Below are 23,501 nucleotides of genomic sequence, written 5' to 3'. Positions count from 1 at the left end.
AATGATAGTATTTAATAAGATATCTTTTAGAGATTTTAACTTTTACAGATCTTATGCTTATAGGGCAAGTAGTTCCATTATTATCTTATTGTATTTTATTTATTTATTGTAAACATAGCCTTATAGGGCAAGTAGTCGTTTAAATCTGTTTTTTAATTATGGTCAAGCAGCAACCTTTGCATGCGTCGCCAAAGTAATATATAATCAAACACCAATCACATTTTAAAGAATATTAATAACTAAAATTGTTACCATCATTGATAATTTTGCTCTTTTTAGCCATTGGTTAACTATACAACTATCCTTTAACTAAAACTTTAAATGATAATAATTTATTTAAAAGCTTGTGAATGTGTAAAGTGCGACTTTCAACATTTTGAATTTATAATACAAATTTTGGATTTATATATTCCAGCAAACCAATGTCGAGCCGTAATAGTTGCAATATATCTTATTGCATGTTGAGATTTTAAGTGTAGGTTACTCACTAGTTACTTCGTCGCCTCTTTTTTAATATGGTATGAGGCAAATGACGTCAGAGAGATGACGTTCATCGGCTTACGTCGCCTCATTTTCCGTTTGCCGGAGCAAAATTAATAAATTTTAAGTAAAACGGAACCTGTCGTTGATAGGCGGAGTTGTGAAGGCACATGATCGATCAACGATGCTCGTGATCGCCACGTAGAAAGCCTGCTTTCTGGGACCCATATAATAGCATATTCCTCTTTTGTGATCTTTGTCCGAGAAACTTACAAGCGAAAGAGATTTGGATGCCTTTTAAATAAAATTAACGAACTTAAAAAAACCTCTGCCTCAAGTCTAATTACCTCACCATCAACTATGGTTTATTAAATTAATCACTCCTATTTTTTCTTAAGCTTTGGTTGAATTATTAAATATCTCAAAGGGTTGAGCCAATTCTTTGTGTTTTAGAAATATCCATGTTGGTACTCGGCAAAAAAAAATCCATGTTGGACGTAGTCACGTTGACTCATTCGCTTTAAGTGTGAAATCCACATCTCCGAGTACTGACTGATTATGAAGAATGTTCTGAACTTATCATTAATATTTGATTATACCAGTGTAATTTTAGCAGAAAAGGTCTTGCACTTGAATAATACGGCCGGTTGGACGGACTATTCTTAGTTAAATGGCAATGTTGACCTATGAAAATGCTTCAAGAACACATGTGCGTGAAAATTGAAGGAATCATACAGGTTAGAAGATGTCTTGGACCATTCAATACAATGATCAATATTAATTATAGACAAAATATTTAGTGAGAAAGCATATAACTTATAAGAGTCGTAAACGGACTTTATTGTGGATCACTTTGGGATGAATAGAAGTTTTGCCTCTATTTTTGTCTTAATAATATGATAGGATTGGAAATATTGCAGAAATAGCTTAATTTAAGCATGTACTTTGGTGGAGCCACAGTGCAAAATTGTTGACTATGCAACTTCCACTAGTTGATAGAATCAGAACTCACATTAGTACTTGGTCAGCTAGGCAACTTTCACTTGCAGTCCAACTGCAATAAGCAGCTCAATAATCTATAGCCTTATTAATTTTTGGATGTCAACCTTCCCAAACAGTGCATCACATCAATTGATAAGCTATGTTTCACTTTCTTGTGGTCTAGCCCATCTTTGAATCCCCACAATGCTAAGATTGTCTGGAAGATGTCTGCAAACGAAGAAGAGAGGTTAAAAATTAAGAAGTACTAGATTTTGATCCGCGCTTGGAAAGCGCGGATTTTTTGGATTATATTATAATACAAAGTCTTATTATATCGAAAATATAATTTTTAACAGTTATATAATCTATGAATTAGTTTATTTGATATTTTATATGTACACATTTACGTAAATTTTTTTTAGCCATGAGAATTATATCCGGATCAAAAAACAAACCGAACCGACCTGGAAATATAGGTTTAATTCAGGTCCAGAAAAGATAATTTATTGGGGTTTTTTATTGGACCCTTTGAGTCCGGATCCTACCCTAGACCCGATCATAAATATGTTGTGTTTATTAGGTATATTTGGATATTTCGAATATGTTTCCAGAAGTATGGATATTTTTTTTAGGTTTTTGGTTTACGATTATAGTTTTTGATTTCAGGTAAATTTTCAAATTAAAAAAAAAATTGGGTATTTTCAGTTCAATGACAGATTTTGAATAAGATTATGAATTTTTAGGTATTTGAATTTTTTTGGGTATTTGTTTGGAGTTTCAAGTACTTTTCGTGTTTCAGATATTTTTCAGATTTTTTAGATATTTCAAATTTTCTTAGGATCCTAAATATCCGAACAGGTGTGGACCCATTACGTCCATATCGGGTCCAACAACCTTTTGATATAGATTTTTAATGTTATTGTACAAAAACATGATTGATAAAATATTTTTAGAAAACTCATTTTTAAATATGAAAATATCTATCAAACTATAGACGGTTGAAAGTTTAGTATATAATATGAGATTTTAGTAGAAAAGTTTATATATGATATGATTACGTTATTATAAAGGAAAGAAGAAGCTATAATGTACACATATATGTGGTGTAATTTCTCTTGCTTTAAATCATATATTATATGATAAAAGTGATAATATAAAACATTAGTTTTAATGCTTTTATGATTAAAAGTCAAAAAGGTAAATATAGTAATAGTAAATATTAAGATTTAGGAGTGATATTTGAATAAATAAAAGAATTGAATAAATTATTGTTAGAGAAAATATGGTAACATATTGTTAGTCTAAGTTTAAGGTAAGACCAAAAAAAATAATAAGTTAAATGAAAGGGTCCAAACAACTTTTATATGTAGATTTTTTAAGACTCCTTCCCCTTTAATAGTATTGATTTTTATGTCTTAGGCCGTGTTTGGCCCAAAAAGTCTGAAATGGGCTGTCCATGTTTTCAATCGGTCGCATGAGGGTATTGTAGACTGGTTGCTGTGAGTTGTTGAAAATCTACGAACCTTCAACCACATCAAGGAAGTGGTGTCTATGATCGATTGATTGGTTTACGAACTTGTTTCTTTTTTTTTTCATTTTTGCTTCAATTTCAATTAGTTTTGCCTATTTCCTAAAGATGTACCTAGAAAACTCCTAGAACATTACAAACACCAAAAGGACTCAAAAACCCAATAAAACTCAGTCTAAGATTTTAAAAATGGTTAAAAATCCCAATATAAGATATATCAACACTAAAAAAATCACTATTATAGATCAATCTCACCATGGAATAATAAAACTCTATACTTAGATATATGAAGATTAGCTTATATTGCCTTCAATAACCAACATGTATGAAAATCGGGTTTGATAAATTCAAAAAATATAATTAACACTCGTTGGATAAAAGTCTTTATTCTTCATCTTAGTCTTTTCAAGAATTTTAACAAATGATTTTTGGCGTGAAAATAAAACTAAAATCAGAAAATGTCGTTAATTAGGTTTCAATATAACTGAATTCAATCCCTAAAATAACATCTAAATCAACCAAATTTTAGAATCCTTTTTACAACTTAAAAAGCCAGTTTGAAAACTATTCAAACATAAAAAATAATCAAAGTATAAAATGAAATACATAGATCCATTGTAAAATTATCAAAACGAATAAGCCGATTCATAATGTTCTTTAAACCTCACGAGAGGTTTAGAGATATTCTCCAAAATATAAAATCGAAAAATATGAATTTTATCTAAGAATAAGAATGCATATGTCTAAAAGATAGTTGAAAATAATTATAATTTGGTTCATGGTCATGTTAAGTTGGGATGATTCTACGCTATCAAATGGAAGTTCATACATGGTTTTTTTGTTTGGGAAAATAGATCGGTCTATCTAGATGGGACTGGTTAATCCTTTTTTGCTCGGCCAGATTTCACCTTTTTAGGTTTGTGCCAGTCGATCCATATCTCGATTGGTAGATCATTTTTGGCTTCTAAATTTTCTACACATGTTTTTAAACTCGCTAGATGTACCAATTTTTAGTGAAATATGCATAATTTTTACCGCGCAACATTGGATTGACCTCATATCACTTTGACATGATCGTAAAATATTTTTTCGACACAAAACCTTTGATGCTTATGTGCAATCATGCATTTTATATATTTTCTGCATCCAAATTGGTTAATATTCCTCCAAAACTTTTTAAAACTTCGATACACATATTTTGAATAGATAAAATACAAAAATCCAAAAGTAGAACTCAATAAAACCCCAGTTTACCATCAGACGTGGTAGATCAGTTGGTTTGAACAAATGTGGTGATGTTCCTCCTGGTCTAAAACCTGGTGGAAAAGTAGATTAAACATGTCTCAGTTTAAGGCCAAAAGATGGTTTTGGGCAGAGGCTGTCAAAAAAAAAAAAAAAAAAGTTGGTTTTGGGCAGAGAGGGAGATTAAGACCATAAGGACCACTCCTCCTGGAATAAGCGAAAAAAAAATAGTTTATCAGGTCATGGATTTCACCATACGACTTTGTGTATTGCGTTTTCCCATAGGTGTTATCTCTCATTCCTCTGATAGAGAGAATCATGTTGTACATTTGCTTATTAATTGAACAGGTTGTCGATGTAACAGGTGAAGTAGGATGGGATAGTGGGGACTTTACTATACCGCGTTGTGTTTCACTCTTTTCCCAATGCCGTGAACCTGTAGAAGATATATATATCTGATAATAAACATTGAATTCGATCATAATTTATATCCGAGATGTCGGTGACCATTGTATGCCAATCAATGGATAAAGTTGACCTGAGGATTAATATGACATTTAAACTAGATCATGTGACCCATTATCTAAACCTTACCATGGGTCCTCCAGCCCGTGTGTCCATATGCCATGAACCACACCATTGCTGGAGTTATATTCCCATTTCCCAACTACAAAAGTGGTCACTGCCCACTGGTATAATTCTCACTCTTGTAGCCCTTATGCGTGAGGTGTATATGGATGATATATATTGGGTCTTTAAATGGCTTTACTTAAAAAAATAATAGGTCTACAAATTCTGCTTTTTCAAGAACGTATATATGATTTTATTGAGAAATAACAAATAGAAAATTATAGCAATTAAGGAGGAACTACGTTAAGCTGTTTTTTTAATTCTAATTATTATTGGAAACAATTTTTTATATCATTATATTTTGTGGGAACCAAAAATTTATATGATATCACTATAATATTATTTTTAATTTAAGTTTAAAGCTTTATCAAATAACTTAATAAAACTTAATTTGTGCAAAATCCTTGTTTGCAAGATATGCAGTGCACCAATCCCATGTCGCCTAAAAGAAAATATTATTTGTCTCTCTCACCCATGTTTTAAAGTTTTTATTGCATGTACAGAAACTTTGTTAACGTCTACCCTTCCTAAAAACTATAAATATAACAAAGAATCAAATCAAATGTCATGTCTCTCTATCTTTTGTAATCTTTGTAAGAAAAACAAACTTTTGTTATACCAATGGCTTACATAGGCTTACTTGATGTCTTCATAGCTTTCCTTATCTTTATCCTTTTCCATTTCTTGATTCACAAGAAAACCCATAAACTCTTTCCTAGAAACTGGCCCGTTCTTGGGATGCTTCCTGGTGTGCTCGTCATGCTTCACAAGATCAATGGCTATCTTGTAGAAGTTCTCGAAGTCTCCAACTTAACCTTTGTATTCAAAGGCCCTTGGTTCTCTGGAATGAACATGTTGATCACTGCAGATCCTGAGAACGTTCAACACGTCTTCAGTTCCAACTTCTCTAATTACGACAAAGGATCAGAGTTCAAAGAGATGTTTGATTTTCTTGGAGAAGGAATCTTCACTGCTGACTCCAAACTCTGGGAGGAGATGAGGAGATCATCAATGGTCATGCTTAGCCATCAAGGGTTTCAAAGCTTCTCACTAAAGACCATTGCTAGTAAAATCAAGAACGGGCTTGTGCCAGTTCTTGATCATTTCGCAAAGGAGAATATGGTTTTCGATTTACAAGACGTGTTCCAGAGGTTAGCGTTCGATGTAACCCTAACTCTTGTAACGGGTTACGATTCTAACTCTCTTTCCATTGAAATGCCGAAGAATGAGTATGCAAAAGCTATGGATGATGCTGAAGAAGTGGTTGTGGTTAGGCATGTTAAGCCTATGTTCTTGTGGAAGCTTCAAAACTGGCTTGGACTCGGAGAAGAGAAGAAGATGACACAAGCTAATGCTGCTTTTGATAGATCTTGTGCAAAGTATATATCTGCAAAGAGAGAGGAGATTCATCAACACTCCATTATTGGAGAAAAAGCTCATGATGTGGATTTATTAAAATTCTATATGAATCTTGATACCACCAAGTATGAGCTCTTAAACCCTAAAGACGATAGCTTCCTCAAAGACATCATCAAGAGTTTCATGCTTGCTGGAAGAGACGCCATCGCAACAACTCTCACTTGGTTCTTCTGGCTTCTCTCCAAGAACCCTCAAGCTTTGACCAAGATTCGTCAAGAGATCAACACATATCTACCAAGATCCTCCGACAAGGGTTTTGATCAAGACAAGATAAGCAAGATGGTGTATCTACATGGTGCATTGTGTGAAGCATTAAGGCTATACGCTCCTATCCCGTTTGAGAGAAAGTCTCCCATGAAGCAAGATGTGCTTCCAAGTGGACACAAGGTGGATGCAAAGTGGAAGATCTTGTTCTCTGTATATGCCTTGGGGAGAATGAAAGCTGTATGGGGAGAGGACGCGTCTGAGTTTAAACCAGAGAGATGGATCTCTGAGAGAAATGGAGGCTTGAAACATGAACCATCTTTCAAGTTCTTTGTGTTTAACTCTGGTCCAAGAAATTGCTTGGGGAAAAAATTGTCTTTCTTGCAGATGAAGATAGTAGCTGCTGAGATCATACGAAACTATGACATTAAGGTCGTTGAAGGGCACAAGATAGAGCCAGCTTCTTCTATAGTCCTTCACATGAAGCATGGTCTCAAAGTCACAGTTACTAAGAGATGTTTGGTTTCATAAACTGAAATTACAAAACGTGACCTGCTTGAGATCAATCATCCCCTATAGATTATTATATTATTTGAGAAGTAAATTCTCAAAGTATATAATTGATGTATGAATCTCTCATGCCTCCCACAAAAAATATCACATATTATATATTGTTTTTTTTTTTTTTTTTTTTTTTGACAGCAAGAAAATTTACAGACTCATATAGACTCTGTAAACCAATGTGGTAACTCCGCATCCATGTGTACGACGAAAGACGGTTGTGTCCGAGCACTACGTGCCAAGCGATCCGCCTTTATGTTTTCCGTCCTTGGAACATGAACAATCTCTGAGTTGGTAAAGCTTCTTCTCAAAAACTTAATGTCATCCAGGTAGCTTTCAAATGCCGGCCATTCTTCTGGTTCCGAAACCATCTTCACCAATTGAGAACAATCCGTTGCAAACGTGACCCGGTACTGTCGTAAGTTCTTCATACACTCCATTGCCCAAATTAGAGCCTCCAACTCCGCATGAAGAGGTGAAAGACTTGCCCTTACATTTCTTGCCCCTAACAAACCCTCAAACTCCGGAAGCGTGCTGAACCAGCCTTGTCCTGAGAAATAATCCTTGTCTTTCCAAGAACCGTCAATGAAACACCATCTTCCTGTAGTCTGTGAGTTAACTCTGAACTGCAATAAGAGAAATAATCCTTATCACATATTATATATTGTAAACCGTGTATTAAGAGAAAAAGACTAGAATAGCAATAAACCAAGTTTTTGTTCCCAAAGTAGCACTCAAGGCTCAAAGTCACAAAAATAGGTTTCATTAAAGAGGTAATGTACACTTATACCCCTAGGGTTAATTAATCCAAACCTTAGGGTTTAGAGTTAAGGGGTGGGGTTTTGGAATTAGGGTTTAAAATTTTATAAATAATAAATAATAAAATAAAAAATAAAAATTTTAAAAACAGTTTCAAAAAGTATTTTTAAATTATAAAAATAAAATCTGAAAAAAAATTTGAAATTTTTTTTTTTAAAAAAAATTATAAAAATTTCGAATCTGAAAACATATAATCTGAAACTATAAATTTTTTTTTTTTTTTAGTTATTTTAGTTTGTTTATTTAATTTTAAACCAAGGGTATTATAGATATTTTATCCTTTAATGAATGTCATTTTTGTGACTTTCTCCTTCTAGTGCTATTTTTGAGACATAAACTTCAAAAGGTGCTATTATTGACAATTGCCCGTGTATTAATTCATATCAAAATTCCATTTGTGTAATTCGAGAGTGAAGAGAAGTTCAAATTGTTTGCTTTTGATTCAAATTGAGTTAGATCATTCTTTACATGTCATGGAGAAGGATGGATATGGGGAAGTTTTATGGAGATAGTTTCTCACTATTAAAGACCCGATGGGCATTACCCATCATTTTCGATATATTTATAATCCATTGCTCCCACCGTATGACTTGTTGAAGCTACACCGTCTTCATAGCATTGTCCCCCATATAGGGTCATAAACATGTTCATACGTAATAGGTGTCCATGAATCCTTGTAATATAGATGCATCCCCTCGTTTTCGAGTCAACCGTTTCATATACACATACGCAACCGATTCTCCCGTTTAACAAATGAATCTCTTTGGTGAAAAAGCAAAAACAGGTCTTGATAATCATTAGGGGATGTAGCTCATATGGTAGAGCGCTCGCTTTGCATGCGAGAGGCACAGGGTTCGATTCCCTGCATCTCCACTTTACTATTTTTATCACCAAAAAAACTCATTTGATAAACATTTTTTTTTTCCGAATGTAATGTTTGTTACTTTGTTTATCCATCCTGTCTCAGAAAAGATGTTACTGTTGAAAGAAGTTTGACTTTCACAATTTGGTTGATGACCACATGGTGCACCGGATGACCATATATATAATTTGGCTCATATGGTCACATATATGAGTTACACTATTCCATAGGGCGCGGCGCATAGCATAGAGGAAACTGGATAGGAGCTGTATACTATGCAAAGTTCTATCTTCTGTTGAATATGATGAAGATGTTGGCCTAAGTCTGCAGGCTTATTCTGACCTGATTCCACATGGTAAAAAGAGGGGAAGAGGGCAGTAACTTACAGGTTTACTTACCTCAGTGGACGTAGAAGAAGCTTCTTCAAGTTTCAAAACGATGTTATTTTCTGCAGCAATCTCTTTTAAAACCTTCATTCTAACTTCTCTCGGTGGATGTCTTGTCGACAACTTCTGAATTATCTATAGTAGTAACACCAAAAAGAAACATGAATATAATAAGGTGTTTTGTTATGTATTTAGAGATATCTATATAACGTATTGAATACACTATTAGGTTTAAAAAAAAAAAAAAAAAAAAAGAAAGCAAAACCATAGATCTATACGTCCTCTGTCTCCTATTCTGTCAATGATTTTTTCATAGGAATTCTTTAAAAACAATGACCAATCTCTAATTTTCTTCTGATAAATCCAATTCCAAAGAACACTAACTCCAGTCACAGATTATTTCTTATATTTTGATATAGACGAACAAGTTACACAGACTTTCAATATCATCTTCATCAACCACCATGAAGAAATTATAATTGAAGATCAACAACAACTATAGTACGTATAGTATACTATTATAGACGACGTTTATACACTAATTATACATTTGTAGTGGTACTCAGACGAAATCTATAAACAGATTTAGATTTCGTCGGACCAATCACTAGGCTTGGTGTCGTAGAACAACCCATCAACGATCTGATCGACCAACGAGTCAATAAACGAGTTGCAACTCACTGTAAAGATCCGCCCAACTCTCTTCCTCGAAATCGTTAGCCACGCGAACACCGCTGCGCATCCCATAGCTCCAAGTCCCGCTCCAATAGCTTCACTCAACCCTTCCACGTCAAGTTTCTTGAACAACGAGTTCCCCGTAACAACCTCCTCCGCCACAGTCGCCGCGAAAACGATCTGTCAAAAAAGGATACAAAAATTAGAGAGCTAAAACAGAGATGGACGCTTCCTGAGCCAAGTCTAATGAAACATTGGCTTTCGCCTTTCGAATTTTCTCAAGAAAATTACACATTTAGGCCTCCAAAATATTTTTTAAATCTCCAAATTTTTTAAAAAATTAATTAAAATATTTACTAAATCGTCTATAGGTTTGTTTTTTTTTACCATGGCGAGACGGCCGGAGATGGTTTCAAAGTCCTGACTCTTCTTCGAGCTCTCGATGTAATCAGTGAGCGTCTCAAAAAACGGCGACGCTAACTCGACCTCAGATCCTTCATCTCCGCCTCCGCCGCCGTCTTTTTTAGCGACAATCATCTCAGATCCGTAAGATCTCAGCGTGCAGAGCCTCGGCTGAAGCACGATCTTCCCATTCTCGGCTAGATCGCCTCCTCTCGGCCGCTGCTGGATCTGGATCTGCTTAATCGGTTCCGATGATTCGCATCTGGTGAGCAGAGACGGTAGCTGGCAGCGGATGGCGCGCGTAGCCATAGCCATTGTTGATGATGATGATCCGAGGAATCTTTTGAGGAGGTGAAGTGAGAAGTGATGGGAAACAAAAAAAGAAAGGAATCTGCATGGTGACTAAAGAGTACACGTCGTGTCGTTTATTGTGAGGTGTCTAGATATCGTTCGACGTGGTTCCCTTTTGGCTCAGTAACGTGCTTTTCAATCAAAAGTATTTAACGCATATAAATTCGATATTACTTGAGGGGAGTTTTCAACTACGTGTCGTTTTGCTTTTATCCAGTTGCAGCTGAGTGAACCATATTCAATTCAATTTTCCCCTCTAGTTGTCTAGTTCAGTGGTCTTTTATTCCAAGGTCTAAAATACTTTTGTTTTTGTTCCTGAAATTACACTCTCACTAATATCTAAGAGCTAGTTTATGTGTCAACAAAAAAAAGGTTCCGGGAGCATTTTTTTCATAAAATTTCCATAAGTATTTATCTGTATCTCTATCCTTTTATTTTATAGCGTTCAGTATCTTTATTTTATTCACTCTTTTTATCCATTCCTTTTTAAAAATTATATTTTATATATTCTTTTCATATTTACAAGTGCATTAATTTAGTTTACCAAAAAGTACATGGATTTATATATAGATGAATATAGTATACAATTTTGTGTTATTTTATTATATTAATTAAACTACAAATCAACGTTGATTTTGTTATTTTTCTTAAATATATTATCGGCAGCATTATATAAAAATTTTACACAAAATATATTTGTCTTAATGGCACTAAATATCTATAATTTATGTTGTTATATTTCATCGATTTAAATTTCTGACTTGGTATCTAGTTCGAAATACTATAGTTGTTGTCCACAAAAAAATATGCAGACATTGTTAATATATGTTATTTAATATTAAATAAAAATTGGAATAACGTATTAATATTTTGAAAAACTCAAAAGAGCTTTTTTATGCAATGGAGTTACTCTGAGTTTTAGACACTTTTTTTCAAGATTTTGAACTTTGACATATAAATACATTCTATTATTATATTTACAACGATTCCAACATTCTATCTAAAGATTTTACTGAATATTGCACAAAATGACAATCCATTCCGTCCACTCGGAATCTGACTCACAGTTTTGTAGAGTATCGATTCCAACTTCTCTATTATAAATGCTTTCTGCCTTTATAATTAGGTTGTTCTAATTTTGGAATTAGAGAAAATTCATAATGAAAAGAAATGTCAATTGGTAACAATTCATCTTAGAAAAGTATTATTAAAAAGTGAGGTTTTGGATTCGAATAATGCCAATCACAGTAATAATCTAATTATAGAATCAGAAAAAAAGACTCATAATGGAAAAGTTAGGGTTGGTACTCTACAGGACTGACTGTCAGCCGGATTCCGAGTGAACAGATGGGTTGCCACAGATTTTACGTCAAATATTTTAAAGATTCATTTCCAATGGAAGTAGTCAAATCTGAGAGGATGCGTAAAGTTCTTCTAAATATTTTCTTCCCGAGGTGGTGGGACCGACGTTGAGATCGACGCCGGTAGGGAGAATTAGGTGGCTTCTTAGCTCTTACACCGCTTGGTATAAGTATATATTTTTGGTATCAATTTTTTTCCAAAGTCAAATATTACCGCTGAAAATCGCTTATAAAAGGTTCAGAAGCCAACTGAAAGTGGACAACAAGAAGCATTTACCAAAGCATGCAAAAAATGCCGAACGGTTCTTCAAAGAGTTATTGCTTGTTAGGGTTTCCGTTAGGGGTTCTTTTTCTTTTCCTCGTCTTTTCCTCTTTCCCTATGAATGAATCTCCACATCAACAGTTCTTTTCTTCACTTACTCTGCCCTCTCTTCTTGACCACACGAACGCATTACAATCCTCATCTTCTACTTCTTCTTTATCAAACTCTCCTCCCGTTTCGATAAAGGTAACTAAATATATCTCGGATTCATATTTATAGTATGTTTCCTCTTCTTTAATTCGTATTGATTGATATCTACGTGCTACGGTGAAATCATCTTAAATGATTCTCATAACAATACGTGAATTACGAGAATTACACAAGTTATGATGATCAATGCATGTGTAGATGTGCTATGTTCAGGGCCGGCTTACAAGGGAGGACAAGCGGTGCGACCGCCCTGGGTCCGAACCCGTGTTCCTCCGTGTAATGATAAATAAAGGCCCCAATTTTTTATAAATCTATATTTTTATATATAAAAAAAATTATAAATACAATAAATAAAATTGAAAAGGGCCCAAAATTATTTGATATGTATATAGTTTTATTTTTATTACAAAATATACAAAATATTATTGATTAAATTTTAAAAATATTTTAAACATTATCTCTATATAAATTTTAGAGAGTAAATTTTTTTTTTTTTGCCCTAGGGCCCCTAACAGTGTTGAGCCGGTCCTGACTATGTTACTCGAGTTAGACATATGTTACATTAGCACTCGATGTATATAAATCTTGTAATCGATATTCAACTTTTGAAACGTATTTTTTTTGGTCAACTTGATAGAAAAGTGGTCGCAGGGTTATCGTAGAAATGAAGTACGAGTTATTTCTCTAATTTGATAAGATAATATCATAATACTACCAACAACAAAAAAAATTAATTAAATGTTGGCAGAAAAGGAGCAATCTTGAGAGAAGAGAAGAAGAGTTGAGGAAAGCAAGAGTTGCAATCAGAAGAGCCGTCAAGTTTAAGAATTACACGTCCAACGAAGACATGACTTACATCCCCACAGGCCAAATTTACAGAAACTCATTTGCCTTTCATCAGTTAAGTTAATAGCAAAGACGCTAAGTGAAAAATATTTATTTAGAAAGGTACACTAGTCACTTATTAAACAAATAAATGATGAATTCTCAACAATATCAAACATGTTAAATTTCGTCTAAAGTACCAGCAAAATACAAAAATTCTAAAATATACAATTTTTAGGAGGGATTTATCAAAATTTTAGAACAGTCCTAAATGATTTTGTAACTCATCTATTGTTTTAAACACCTTCTTAAAACCTAATTTTGTAGTACATTTTAATTTTCCCAAAATACTTTCCATTTAAAAGAAAATTTGTGGAATTTTCTAATTATCTTATTTAAATACTAAGGTTTTTTAAAAACAGATTCGAGAGGCTGTGTCACATAACGTTTTCATTTAATATATTTTCTTAAATATTCATTTATTTTCGTTTATCCATTAGTTCTCATTCATAAATCTATTCTAAAAATATATTTCATCAGTTCCTAAATATAGGGTGTTTAGAATAGTTTTTATGTTTCAATATGTAGGATGTTTCATATTTCTAGGTAGCTTTAAGTTTATCAAAAACTGTATAATCAATCAAATTTAATAGTTCTATTTTGTAATTGTTGAATAGTTTTTAATTTAAAATTTTAATGATATTTTTTAGATAAAAAGTAACTTTCTTAATAAGTGTATTTTACCTAAAAAATCTTATATTTAAGAACATAGAGAGTATGTTTTGCATCGGCCAAAGATCTTTCAAAGCTAAATAATAAGTTACCAAATCTGAAACAGTTATTTTCTTTTAATAAGATAGATGTATAAATAACCAATTCTAAAAGAAATCATATATATATATATATATTAGTTAAATATTGTACTATATATTTCACTATTTAAGTTAAAAATTATATAACGTATGGACAATTTCTAGTTTTTATTATTAACTTGTTCCAAGGCTCCAAGCCATATCTATTTTTCACATTAAAATATTCATAATTGCCGTAAGTTTTCTCTCTTATTTTTCATTCCCCATTCATTAATTTCTTAAGATCCTCTGTGCATAAACTAAAATTAACATAGCATAAGAGATTTCTTTGTCAAAAAAACATATCATAAGAGATTTCTTTGTCAAAAAAAATATCATAAGAAATTTGCCTAACTTTGATCGTTGAAGATGCACTATACTCTCCACTGAATTGGAAAACTGGGTGCATGTCAGTCTCATGCGGTGTTGCAGAACTTCACGGAGTAATTACTGCCAGTGTGCCAAATTAAGTTTGACTTTCAACTCTTCAAGTTTTTATATTAATTTAAAAGTCAATTCCTTTGTTGATCAAAAAAGTCAATTCTTTTATAAATAATTTTTAGTTTTGTAATTAACTCTAAAGGAATATGAAGTTGATGACAAAAAAAAATGAAGTTTGATTTCTATTTTCGGTCAACTAAGATAATTTAATTGACATTTTTACTCATATTAACCGGATTGAATGTGTATACTTTTAATCTGATTAATTAAATTTCAGACGCATATATTTAAGTTTTAAATTATTTCTAAATCTAAAATATTTGTCACGAATATATTTCGTAAATCATTATTTACATTTTTCTGATTTACTGGTTAAAAACTGAAACTAACTCTTGAACAAGTTATACAATACAGGAGTCATATAGAAATGATGAAAAGGTTCAAAGTATGGTCGTACAAAGAAGGAGACCAGCCACTGGTTCATGATGGGCCGGTGAACGATATCTATGGAATCGAGGGACAATTCATCGACGAGCTCGAAAATGTGGTAGGCGGCCCAAGCGCCCGGTTTAGGGCTTCCCAACCTGAGGAAGCGCATGCCTTCTTCTTGCCCTTCTCCGTTGCCAACATTGTCCACTACGTTTACAAACCTATCACGTCACCTGCCGATTTTAATAGGGCTCGTCTCCACCGAATTTTTAATGACTATGTAGACGTTGTGGCTCGCAAGTACCCTTTGTGGAACCAAAGCAATGGCGCTGATCATTTTATGGTTTCCTGCCATGACTGGGTACTTGTTTTTCTTACACGCAATTTCTCTATATCATTTAAGATATCATGAAGGGAACATAAAATACCATTCAATTAGTTTATTTAAGAAAATATTTTGAAGGAAGTTTCTAAGAAATCTAGGTTATTATCTGGTTTTTTTTTTCAGTTACAATTTGTCTGAATATAGGAAGCAAATGAAACTGAAACAGTTTATTATCTCAATTTGATTGAGTTTAATGAATATAATTCGACTTGATTTGGATTTGCTAGACGAAAACACTGACCAATTATTTTCTACTTATGGTTTTAGGCTCCTGACGTGCCAGGTAGTAAACCAGAGTTTTTCAAGGACTTTATAAGAGGACTTTGCAACGCCAACACATCGGAAGGTTTCAAACCGAACATCGATTTCTCTATACCTGAGATTAACATTCCTAAAGGGAAGCTAAAACCACCGTTCATGGGCCAAAACCCTGAGAATAGGACGATCTTGGCTTTCTTCGCAGGAAGAGCTCATGGATATATAAGGGAAATCTTGTTCAGTTACTGGAAAGGTAAGGATAACGACATTCAAGTGTACGACAACCTCACAAAGGGACAAAACTATCACGAACTGATTGGTCATAGCAAGTTTTGTCTTTGTCCTAGTGGCTACGAAGTGGCTAGCCCAAGAGAAGTAGAAGCTATCTACTCAGGATGTGTCCCTGTTGTGATATCTGATAACTACTCGCTTCCTTTCAACGATGTGCTTGATTGGAGCAAGTTTTCGGTTGAGATTCCAGTCAAACATATTTCTGAAATCAAGAAAATATTGCAGGAGATTCCACATGACAAGTATTTACAGATGCATAAAAATGTTATGAAGGTTAGAAGACATTTTATGGTGAATCGTCCGGCTCAACCGTTTGATGTCTTCCACATGATACTTCACTCTGTTTGGTTAAGGAGGCTTAACATTAAGTTGCCTTCTTGATTTAAATCCTTTTCACTATTTAAAATCTTTTAGCTGCAACAAAAAAAAGAACAAACTGTTGTAGAATTACATTTCCTTTTTTTTTTGGGCAAATAGAATTACATTTCCTTTCACCAGAAAGAGAGAGAAAGTAGAAAGAGAGAGAAAGTAGATCTGAGGTGGTTTCGGCGTTCGGCCGGCGCATGAGCGTGCGTACCGACGCCGAAATCCGTCGTCCTTCAGCTTAATTGGTCTGGAGTTGTCTTCTCTTCGTCTCCTTCAGTGTCCGCCTTGTCTGAGCTCTGGCCAACCATCTTCCGTGATGGTTCTGATCTTGGAGTGAAGACGCGGTTGCTTGGAGGGTTGGCGCGGTGAAGACGATAGTTGTTTAGGTTATGTTTTTGGGAGGTGGAGGCTTCCAAAGCTTCGCCGCCGCCGGCTTTGGTCTCCGCGAGGTGGAAGCTTCTTCAGTTTCGCCGTCGTCGGTTCTAGTCGCCGGGAGGTGAAGGCTATCACAGCTTTGCGTCGTCGGCTTTAGGTATATCGTTACGGTCTTTTAGGTTTATGGGATTCGTTTTTTTGATCTGGTTGGTTGTTCTTGCGTATTTATTGTGTGGGAGGTTGGGCCTTGTCGGAGGAGCTCTCGAAGAGCGATGATGCTCTCCGACGAGTAGATGAAGCGAAGAACAGAGATGGTTTCGACGGAGGCTCTCCAGATTTTGAGCTCCGACGAAAGGAAGTGGCGGTGATGTGGTCCCGGTGGCGATTTGCGGCGGAGACGTTCAAGTCGAGGCGGTTGCGACGCGTGTCGTCCTGAGAGTGTAGATGCTCACACGTGTTCAGATGCCAGCCTCCTTGTTGCGGCCGACGTCGTTCGGGATATAAATGGTTGGGCCGACGGCCCGTTAATGGGTTCGGGTGTAATGTTTTGGACCTGTTGCCTTTTGGTTGTATCTGGGTCTCGGGCTATGTATTCTGGGCTTGGCCCATTTTCTTTAAATAAAAATTATCCAGACGGAAAAAAAAAAGAATTACATTTCCTTTAATCCTCTAACCTATCGCTCTATCAGTTACAATCTGAACACTATTTATACCATAATCTACGTATTTGCTAGGTTCTTCTAACTTATCAGTAGTATGAGATTCGCTAGTAATACCATATATGTTTGTTCTAATATACCAAATCTTGTAACCCCACGTAAACTCATACATAAATGTTGGAAAAGACGACTTTTTCATTCCTCAACATTTCTAAAAGTTCAGTTTATACCTAAACTGATAAGTCGGTCTACACATACCTAGACTTCTTATTTTGTTATTAGTTATTACATACTCAAACTTCAATTTTTTTGATTAATTCCTACAATGACCAAAACCTCTAGCTTTGTACATTCTAGTTTGTGAGAAATATATATTGTACTTTGATATACAGTGAAACATCTATAAATTAATAATGTTGGGACTACACCAAAACTATAATTTTTTATTAATTTATAAAAATATTAATTTATCGATATACTAATTAAACCAAAAACTGAATTTGAAACTATAAAATTATATTATTTTATAAAAAAGTTTTAGTGTATATTAATTTATAGAGTATTAATTTAAAGATGTTATACTGTACTATTTTGTGAGAAAAAATATATTTTGTCTTTGATATATAATATATTAATACTAATAAACATAGTATTAGCTCGTATATGTATGACTTGACATGTTTGCGTGTGATTGTGAACAAGCTCCATGAATAAATACAATCTAACATAAAAGTTACAAACAAAAAATTATTCGCCTCGCGGCCCATTACGTTGAGACGATTTTGTATCTTCTAATCAGTTTACGCCAAGATATTATAGACATCAACTTATTCACCATAACATGTAGATCAATGAACGCACGTACAAATCAAGAAACTCATCATACAGGGAACACTGTGAATATGGCTGGTACGAATTATATCATAACATTATTTAACAACCAATGTACTTTTTAATGATGAGTTGATGGGACGAAACAAAGAAAAGAAAACCCAAAACATGGAAAAGTTCATAAAGAATATTCTTTTGTAAATTATAACATTCAGAACAGACATAAAAGAGAGGAGATACACGAGAAAAGAACGAAATGCATGGAACATACACTAAATCCGATAAGATTTTAATTAACACAGTTACTATAGTTTATGTAAAACAACTACTCTTCATACTTTATCGTTCAACGGTTCAAGAAACCCGAAATTACTCACAGTTTGGTGTTATTAGTTTAACTCTTACCATACTTACGTAATTATACTATTTTAAAAGAATCATAACTACTCCTAAATGTCCTTCTTCCATGATCAAGTTAAAGTATAGATTTAGTTAGCATTTGTTTTAGAATGTGGTAGAACTTGTCAACATTCTTAGCATTGCATCATCCTTCGAATTAACTAGTTAATGTATTTGGTTCGAGAAAGGATAAAAGACAAGTGAAAAGAGACGAGAAGGACAATGGTTTTCAAGACCAAGTAACAACAATATTTTTATAATAGTCGCCACGCTAAATTTCTAACCTCAAATAAAATAAAATATAAAAAGGACGTCTTCAATGTAAGAATAGTTATTATTTTTAAGCTGTAACAAAAGAAGACAAAGCAAAATGGCAGAGAGAATAATGAATACGAACATTTATTTGTGTTTTCGTAAGAGAGGACTCACCATCTATTGCCAAAGGAACCTTGGTTCAAAGAGGTAAAGAGGACGACAACAATAAAGATCCATAAGCAAAATTATGAACAATAAGAGACAAAGCGCTCCGAGTTCGCTACACATCTATTTCAGATCAATCCAACTATGTGAATATTTCATATATAATCTAATTAATATTTTTATTGTTATCTTTAGAATGCACTATAATCCAATTTTCTATTTCATGTTCGTTTGGATTTGGCTTCCTTTTTTCATATAAGATAATGAGATCTGAGCTTTTTTTTATTCTTTGTTGTTTTGATTTTATAGTATTTCAGTTTATAAGCCTGACTAGTCATTAATGTAACAATTATTCAAGTAAAATACGCTTTATTTTCTAAATGGTCAATTATTTTGTTTCTTTCTAATATAAAAAAAATTAACATAATCAATATCCGTTTAATTGTTTACGGTTTAGTTGAACTTCACCCTAGTTTCCAAATGTTAATAATTCAACCGAAAAAATGCTATTTGTAAAACTTAGAAATTACAAGTGATGTTTGAGATGAAAATAATATTAAATATTGTGACTTTGAGTCTGAGAATATTATGGGATTTGGAACCTCAGTGTAGTTAAAAAGAAAGAATTTTCATCATTGTTGGATCTTAATCATTAAATTTAAAATAATTTATAAATAAAAAGGTAAAAATAGGAGGTATTAAATGAAGGTAGGGTGTGTGTGTAAAAACACACAGAGAAGCAGGTGAGGTCAAATGAGACACAATACTTAATGCACTGAGCAGAAGAAGAAGACGAAGAAAAATTAATAGAGAAGAGAGATAACAAAAAAATGGAAGTTAATGGAGAAGAAAAGAGAAGCTATAGAAGAGAAGATGAAGAAAAAGAAGTTTACTACCCTCTTCTCAACTCTCCATGTTCTGCCTTTCACAAAACTGTTCAAGCCATATTGAAGTGCCTTGGTCTTGAATCATCATCCATATCACCATCTTCATCATCATCACAAGACCCTGGAACGGAAACTGTAAGCTCTTTTTATTCTCAATATGGTCTGCTCATTTTGTTTCCTATGGATTATGTTAATCAGTTATATAAATAATACAATCAAGTGAGATTAGTAAGGGAATCCGGAGCAAAACTGTTTAGGAAGCGAAATATACAAATTAAGAATACAAGCTGAACTAACGAGTTCATCACTTTGAGAATTTATATAATGTTAGGAATTAAACCCTAATTGAATTTGATGTTAGAAGTCATAATTATGTATATAGGTTCAAGAAACGGGATTTATGGCGATGGTTGCAAGATTGACAAGAAGGAGACCAAGACCGCCTTACAGCTCAGGACAACCTGGTCAGATCAACTGATTCTGACACTCTTAAAGACTTATGTCCTTGTGTTTAAAACTCACTTATGCTTTGCTTTCCATCTTGTTTGCTTCTTGTGAGCGGTTGGGTTTCTTTATTTGAAATAAAACAAAACTTGGTAGACTCTTTTGTGAGCGATTTACTAATCGTAGGTTTGTTTTATGTATAGGATAGGATCCTTCTGTTGTTATCATCTGTGTTATTCTTTCGTCTTTCCTTAGGAGTTTGATACTCTGATTGTACTATGTTTTCCTTTTTCAAAGTACTAGAGCCCGTGTCTGCGCTTCGCGCGGATTACATGTTTAATTAAAGAACAGTTTAATTAAAATTGGAAGTTTTAAAGTTTCTGAAAGTGTAAGTTAAGTTTTGTTTCTTTTATAATGCGAAGACGTTGGAAGCGGTGATCACTTTTTTTTATAAACTAAAGTACGTTTGAATAATAAATTATGTTGATGAATTTAATATTCGTAAGAGAAAATAGTATTTGAGTGTGCCTATTTAATTGACGTAGAAAGCTGTAACGTAAATTTTTAAAAAGTTGACTGGTGTCGTTTGCTATGAGGCTTAGGATATCAATTTATTCCTCTTTTGGAAGCGTTGCATGATATTAATATCGTTGTCAAAGTAGAAGCGCGATCCAGGTGTGGTTGTGAGTGATAGTTTCCCTAAAAAAGTGAAATATTTGTAAGCATTTAGTTTGACATAAACTTTATGTTTAGTTTATTACCTTCATGTAACCGTAGAATGATACTTGTAATGATTACGATTTGGTTTTTCCTGGTAAATATGCGATTTAACTCCCTGAAATTAGACGTCTCCTTGTCCCATAAAGTTAAATGTACCAGTTATCTACAAATAATTATTGTATTATATTTCAAATTTTTTATATTTTCTATATATCTAAGGTATTAGGGTCATTTTGGGCATTTTGCTACATGTCATCTCTACAATTAAAAAAATAAACATGAGACGGATAATTTATTTAATGTTGGTAATATATTATGCATCATCTATAAAATAAATATATATTCATATATAACATTCTAGATTTAGTAATATTATTATTTTTATATAATTATACAATTTGTATTACTAAAGCTTTTAAAAATAGGCAATTTTTAAACATCTAAATATCTAATCGTATGATATTTAGTTTCTTATATATCTATAAAATTTTAAAAATATTGTTTAGGCCAAATGTTTGATAATTATACAATTTTATATCATTTTTATTAGTTTTATACAATTTGATATAATATATATCAAATCTATATTAAATGTTATTAAGATAATAGTAAAATCTATAACATTTAATAAAATTTATTTTTAAATATAAGTTAGAACAACACTAAGAACCTCAATTGAAATAGCATAATAATGGGATGCGTGAGAAGCTTTGTGATTCAACACGCCTCCGATCACTGTGGCGAAAGACTAAACAAAAGCATGTAATTTCATAAAATAGAATGAGCTTCTTAGTTTCTTGGTATCATATACCGTAAACGGATATTGGACTGACTTCAGTATTGACTGAGATTTAAATAAATTGTTTGGGCTTCGTAATTGACATGGATATTAGTCCAGTCTGAGATGAGCTGGTAGATTGATTGGCCAGGAATTTTCTGTCTATGTGACACACTTTAAAAGCCTCCAAAATAGCTCCTTTTATATAGTAGGATGTGTTAGTTTCTATATTAATGAACTTTCAGCCGATAAAAATACGTTCAAGTTAGTAACTGATTTAATTAAACAACAAATCATCTCAAAATGATAACTTGGAAACTGGACTGTCATAACGAACCGCAAATTCTTTTGCACCAATTATTTAAAATGCAATAAATTTGATATTATTTTCCAAAAATACACTTAATTTAATATTTAGGTTTATGGTTCAGTGATTATTGTTTAGGTAGTGTCAACTGTCAACAATTGTTTTGTTATATTTATTATTTTTTTTAAATATGAAAGTAAACATTTTGACAAAAAAAATCTTGTCCATATAAAGCTAAACAAATGACCAAGTTCTTATGTTTTAATATAAATTCAGATTTTACAATATGACCGAATTGAATGAAAATAATGAAAAGATAATTTGAAGTTATTAAGAATTTTACATCTTCTCTATTAAAAGAGAAGTACCATTTTTATCTACTATTTATAAGTCTACTAGGACCATTTCATTAATCACATAATATGACATAATAATTAATAGGAATATTAATAATAAATTAATTTTAACTATAGATTTCAATTTTATTTTCAGTTATAACAAAATCTGTTGAGAAAAATCTAACAAAATCCTACTAAATTTTTAAATAGTTTTTATTAAATATTGCATTAATTAATTTCGTGATTAAGTAATATAATGCTTTCATTTAAATAAGTTATCATCTACCACTAAAACGGGTTCAAATTTGTTAATCATGTCAGATTTTTTTTATACAAATGAAGTTATTAACATATGTTAAAAATTTATTTCTACAGCTATATATTTTCAAAAATCATATGTTGAAGAATATTTTTTATTTGATTATTTCAAATTATGAAAACTCGAAAACGTAATAAAAAAGTAATATGTATAAAATAAACTCCTATATTAAATAAGTAATAAGAAACCCAAACAATAAAATTAAAGAGTTATAAAATACATAACAATAAGATATAAATTGTATATTTAAATTTATATAATAATATCAAAATTAAATATTTATAAAATGAAAATATACCCGTACAATGTGCGGGATAAACTCTAGTGTAATTTTAAAAAGTCATCAGGGGCACATGCCCCACACTGTGGCTTCGCCACTGCATATATATGTTGTAAAATACTAGTCTTTATTCAAAAATCATAGCATTCAACACAAAAGTCTATGTTGTATTTAAGTTCTTTTAACTGATTATAATTGAATCTGTTTTTAATGTATGAGGTCGAGTTTCCAGTTTGGATCAAAAACCAAAATCTATTCTCACAAATTTATATAAATATGTAAATGATTAGTTCAATACAAAAATCTACCGAAAAAAACAACTGTAGTTTGCAATATTTTTTTATTGTCCGTGCATGTCACCAGCATGTTAATTTTAGTTGCTAAAGCTAATTATATATTTAAGATGTTTTTTTTTTTTTTACGACAAAAGGCTAAGAAACTAAGAAGATTCTTGATCCGAGAGCCACTTCGGAGGAACTGAGTCAACATAAACCATAGCAAATGGCGAAATTCTAGCACCTCGTG

The 23,501-nt window shown here is 32.7% G+C and overlaps 4 protein-coding genes and 1 non-coding gene across 5 annotated transcripts; 4 read left to right on the top strand and 1 right to left on the bottom strand.

Moving 5' to 3' along the window:
• Positions 1-4,394: 4,394 nt before the first annotated feature.
• Positions 4,395-7,170, top strand: LOC106364052 (alkane hydroxylase MAH1). The gene has a single exon (XM_013803696.3). It carries the CDS (start codon positions 5,483-5,485, stop codon positions 7,013-7,015), a length of 1,533 nt encoding a protein of 510 aa, XP_013659150.2. The 5' UTR covers positions 4,395-5,482; the 3' UTR covers positions 7,016-7,170.
• A 1,494-nt stretch (positions 7,171-8,664) lies between these two features.
• TRNAA-UGC lies at positions 8,665-8,737 on the top strand. Its single transcript has one exon. It is a non-coding gene; the product is annotated as a tRNA-Ala (tRNA).
• A 759-nt stretch (positions 8,738-9,496) lies between these two features.
• Positions 9,497-10,676, bottom strand: LOC106365955 (stress enhanced protein 2, chloroplastic). Its single transcript, XM_013805478.3, has 2 exons — positions 10,175-10,676; positions 9,497-9,967 (listed from the first exon to the last, which is right to left on the bottom strand). Exons 1-2 carry the CDS (start codon positions 10,502-10,504, stop codon positions 9,698-9,700), a joined length of 600 nt encoding a protein of 199 aa, XP_013660932.2. The 5' UTR covers positions 10,505-10,676; the 3' UTR covers positions 9,497-9,697.
• A 1,121-nt stretch (positions 10,677-11,797) lies between these two features.
• Positions 11,798-16,395, top strand: LOC106429052 (probable glycosyltransferase At3g42180). The gene is made up of 4 exons (XM_048741532.1): positions 11,798-12,409; positions 13,122-13,273; positions 14,905-15,280; positions 15,572-16,395. The coding sequence occupies exons 1-4, from the start codon at positions 12,185-12,187 to the stop codon at positions 16,232-16,234; spliced, it is 1,416 nt and encodes a 471-aa protein (XP_048597489.1). The 5' UTR covers positions 11,798-12,184; the 3' UTR covers positions 16,235-16,395.
• A 3,220-nt stretch (positions 16,396-19,615) lies between these two features.
• LOC106429054 (elicitor peptide 6) lies at positions 19,616-20,575 on the top strand. The gene is made up of 2 exons (XM_013869799.3): positions 19,616-19,925; positions 20,173-20,575. The coding sequence occupies exons 1-2, from the start codon at positions 19,734-19,736 to the stop codon at positions 20,266-20,268; spliced, it is 288 nt and encodes a 95-aa protein (XP_013725253.2). The 5' UTR covers positions 19,616-19,733; the 3' UTR covers positions 20,269-20,575.
• Positions 20,576-23,501: the final 2,926 nt, after the last annotated feature.

The sequence above is a fragment of the Brassica napus genome, chromosome A9 (assembly GCF_020379485.1).
Source record: "Brassica napus cultivar Da-Ae chromosome A9, Da-Ae, whole genome shotgun sequence".
In the NCBI taxonomy this organism is placed as follows: Eukaryota; Viridiplantae; Streptophyta; class Magnoliopsida; order Brassicales; family Brassicaceae; genus Brassica; species Brassica napus.
This window is presented reverse-complemented; position numbering and strand designations above follow the sequence as displayed.

What these genes read in the sequence shown, in the direction of transcription:
- LOC106364052 (XM_013803696.3), top strand. Translation starts at nt 5,483, where the DNA reads ATGGCTTACATAGGCTTACTTGATGTCTTCATAGCTTTCCTTATCTTT.
- LOC106429054 (XM_013869799.3), top strand. Translation starts at nt 19,734, where the DNA reads ATGGAAGTTAATGGAGAAGAAAAGAGAAGCTATAGAAGAGAAGATGAA. An exon ending in AAGACCCTGGAACGGAAACT is followed by an intron (nt 19,926 to 20,172) that starts GTAAGCTCTTTT and finishes TTATGTATATAG; the next exon opens with GTTCAAGAAACGGGATTTAT.
- LOC106365955 (XM_013805478.3), bottom strand. Translation starts at nt 10,504, where the DNA reads ATGGCTATGGCTACGCGCGCCATCCGCTGCCAGCTACCGTCTCTGCTC. An exon ending in TCTCCGGCCGTCTCGCCATG is followed by an intron (nt 9,968 to 10,174) that starts GTAAAAAAAAAC and finishes CTTTTTTGACAG; the next exon opens with ATCGTTTTCGCGGCGACTGT.
- LOC106429052 (XM_048741532.1), top strand. Translation starts at nt 12,185, where the DNA reads ATGCAAAAAATGCCGAACGGTTCTTCAAAGAGTTATTGCTTGTTAGGG. An exon ending in CTCCTCCCGTTTCGATAAAG is followed by an intron (nt 12,410 to 13,121) that starts GTAACTAAATAT and finishes AAATGTTGGCAG; the next exon opens with AAAAGGAGCAATCTTGAGAG. An exon ending in TGGTTTCCTGCCATGACTGG is followed by an intron (nt 15,281 to 15,571) that starts GTACTTGTTTTT and finishes TTATGGTTTTAG; the next exon opens with GCTCCTGACGTGCCAGGTAG.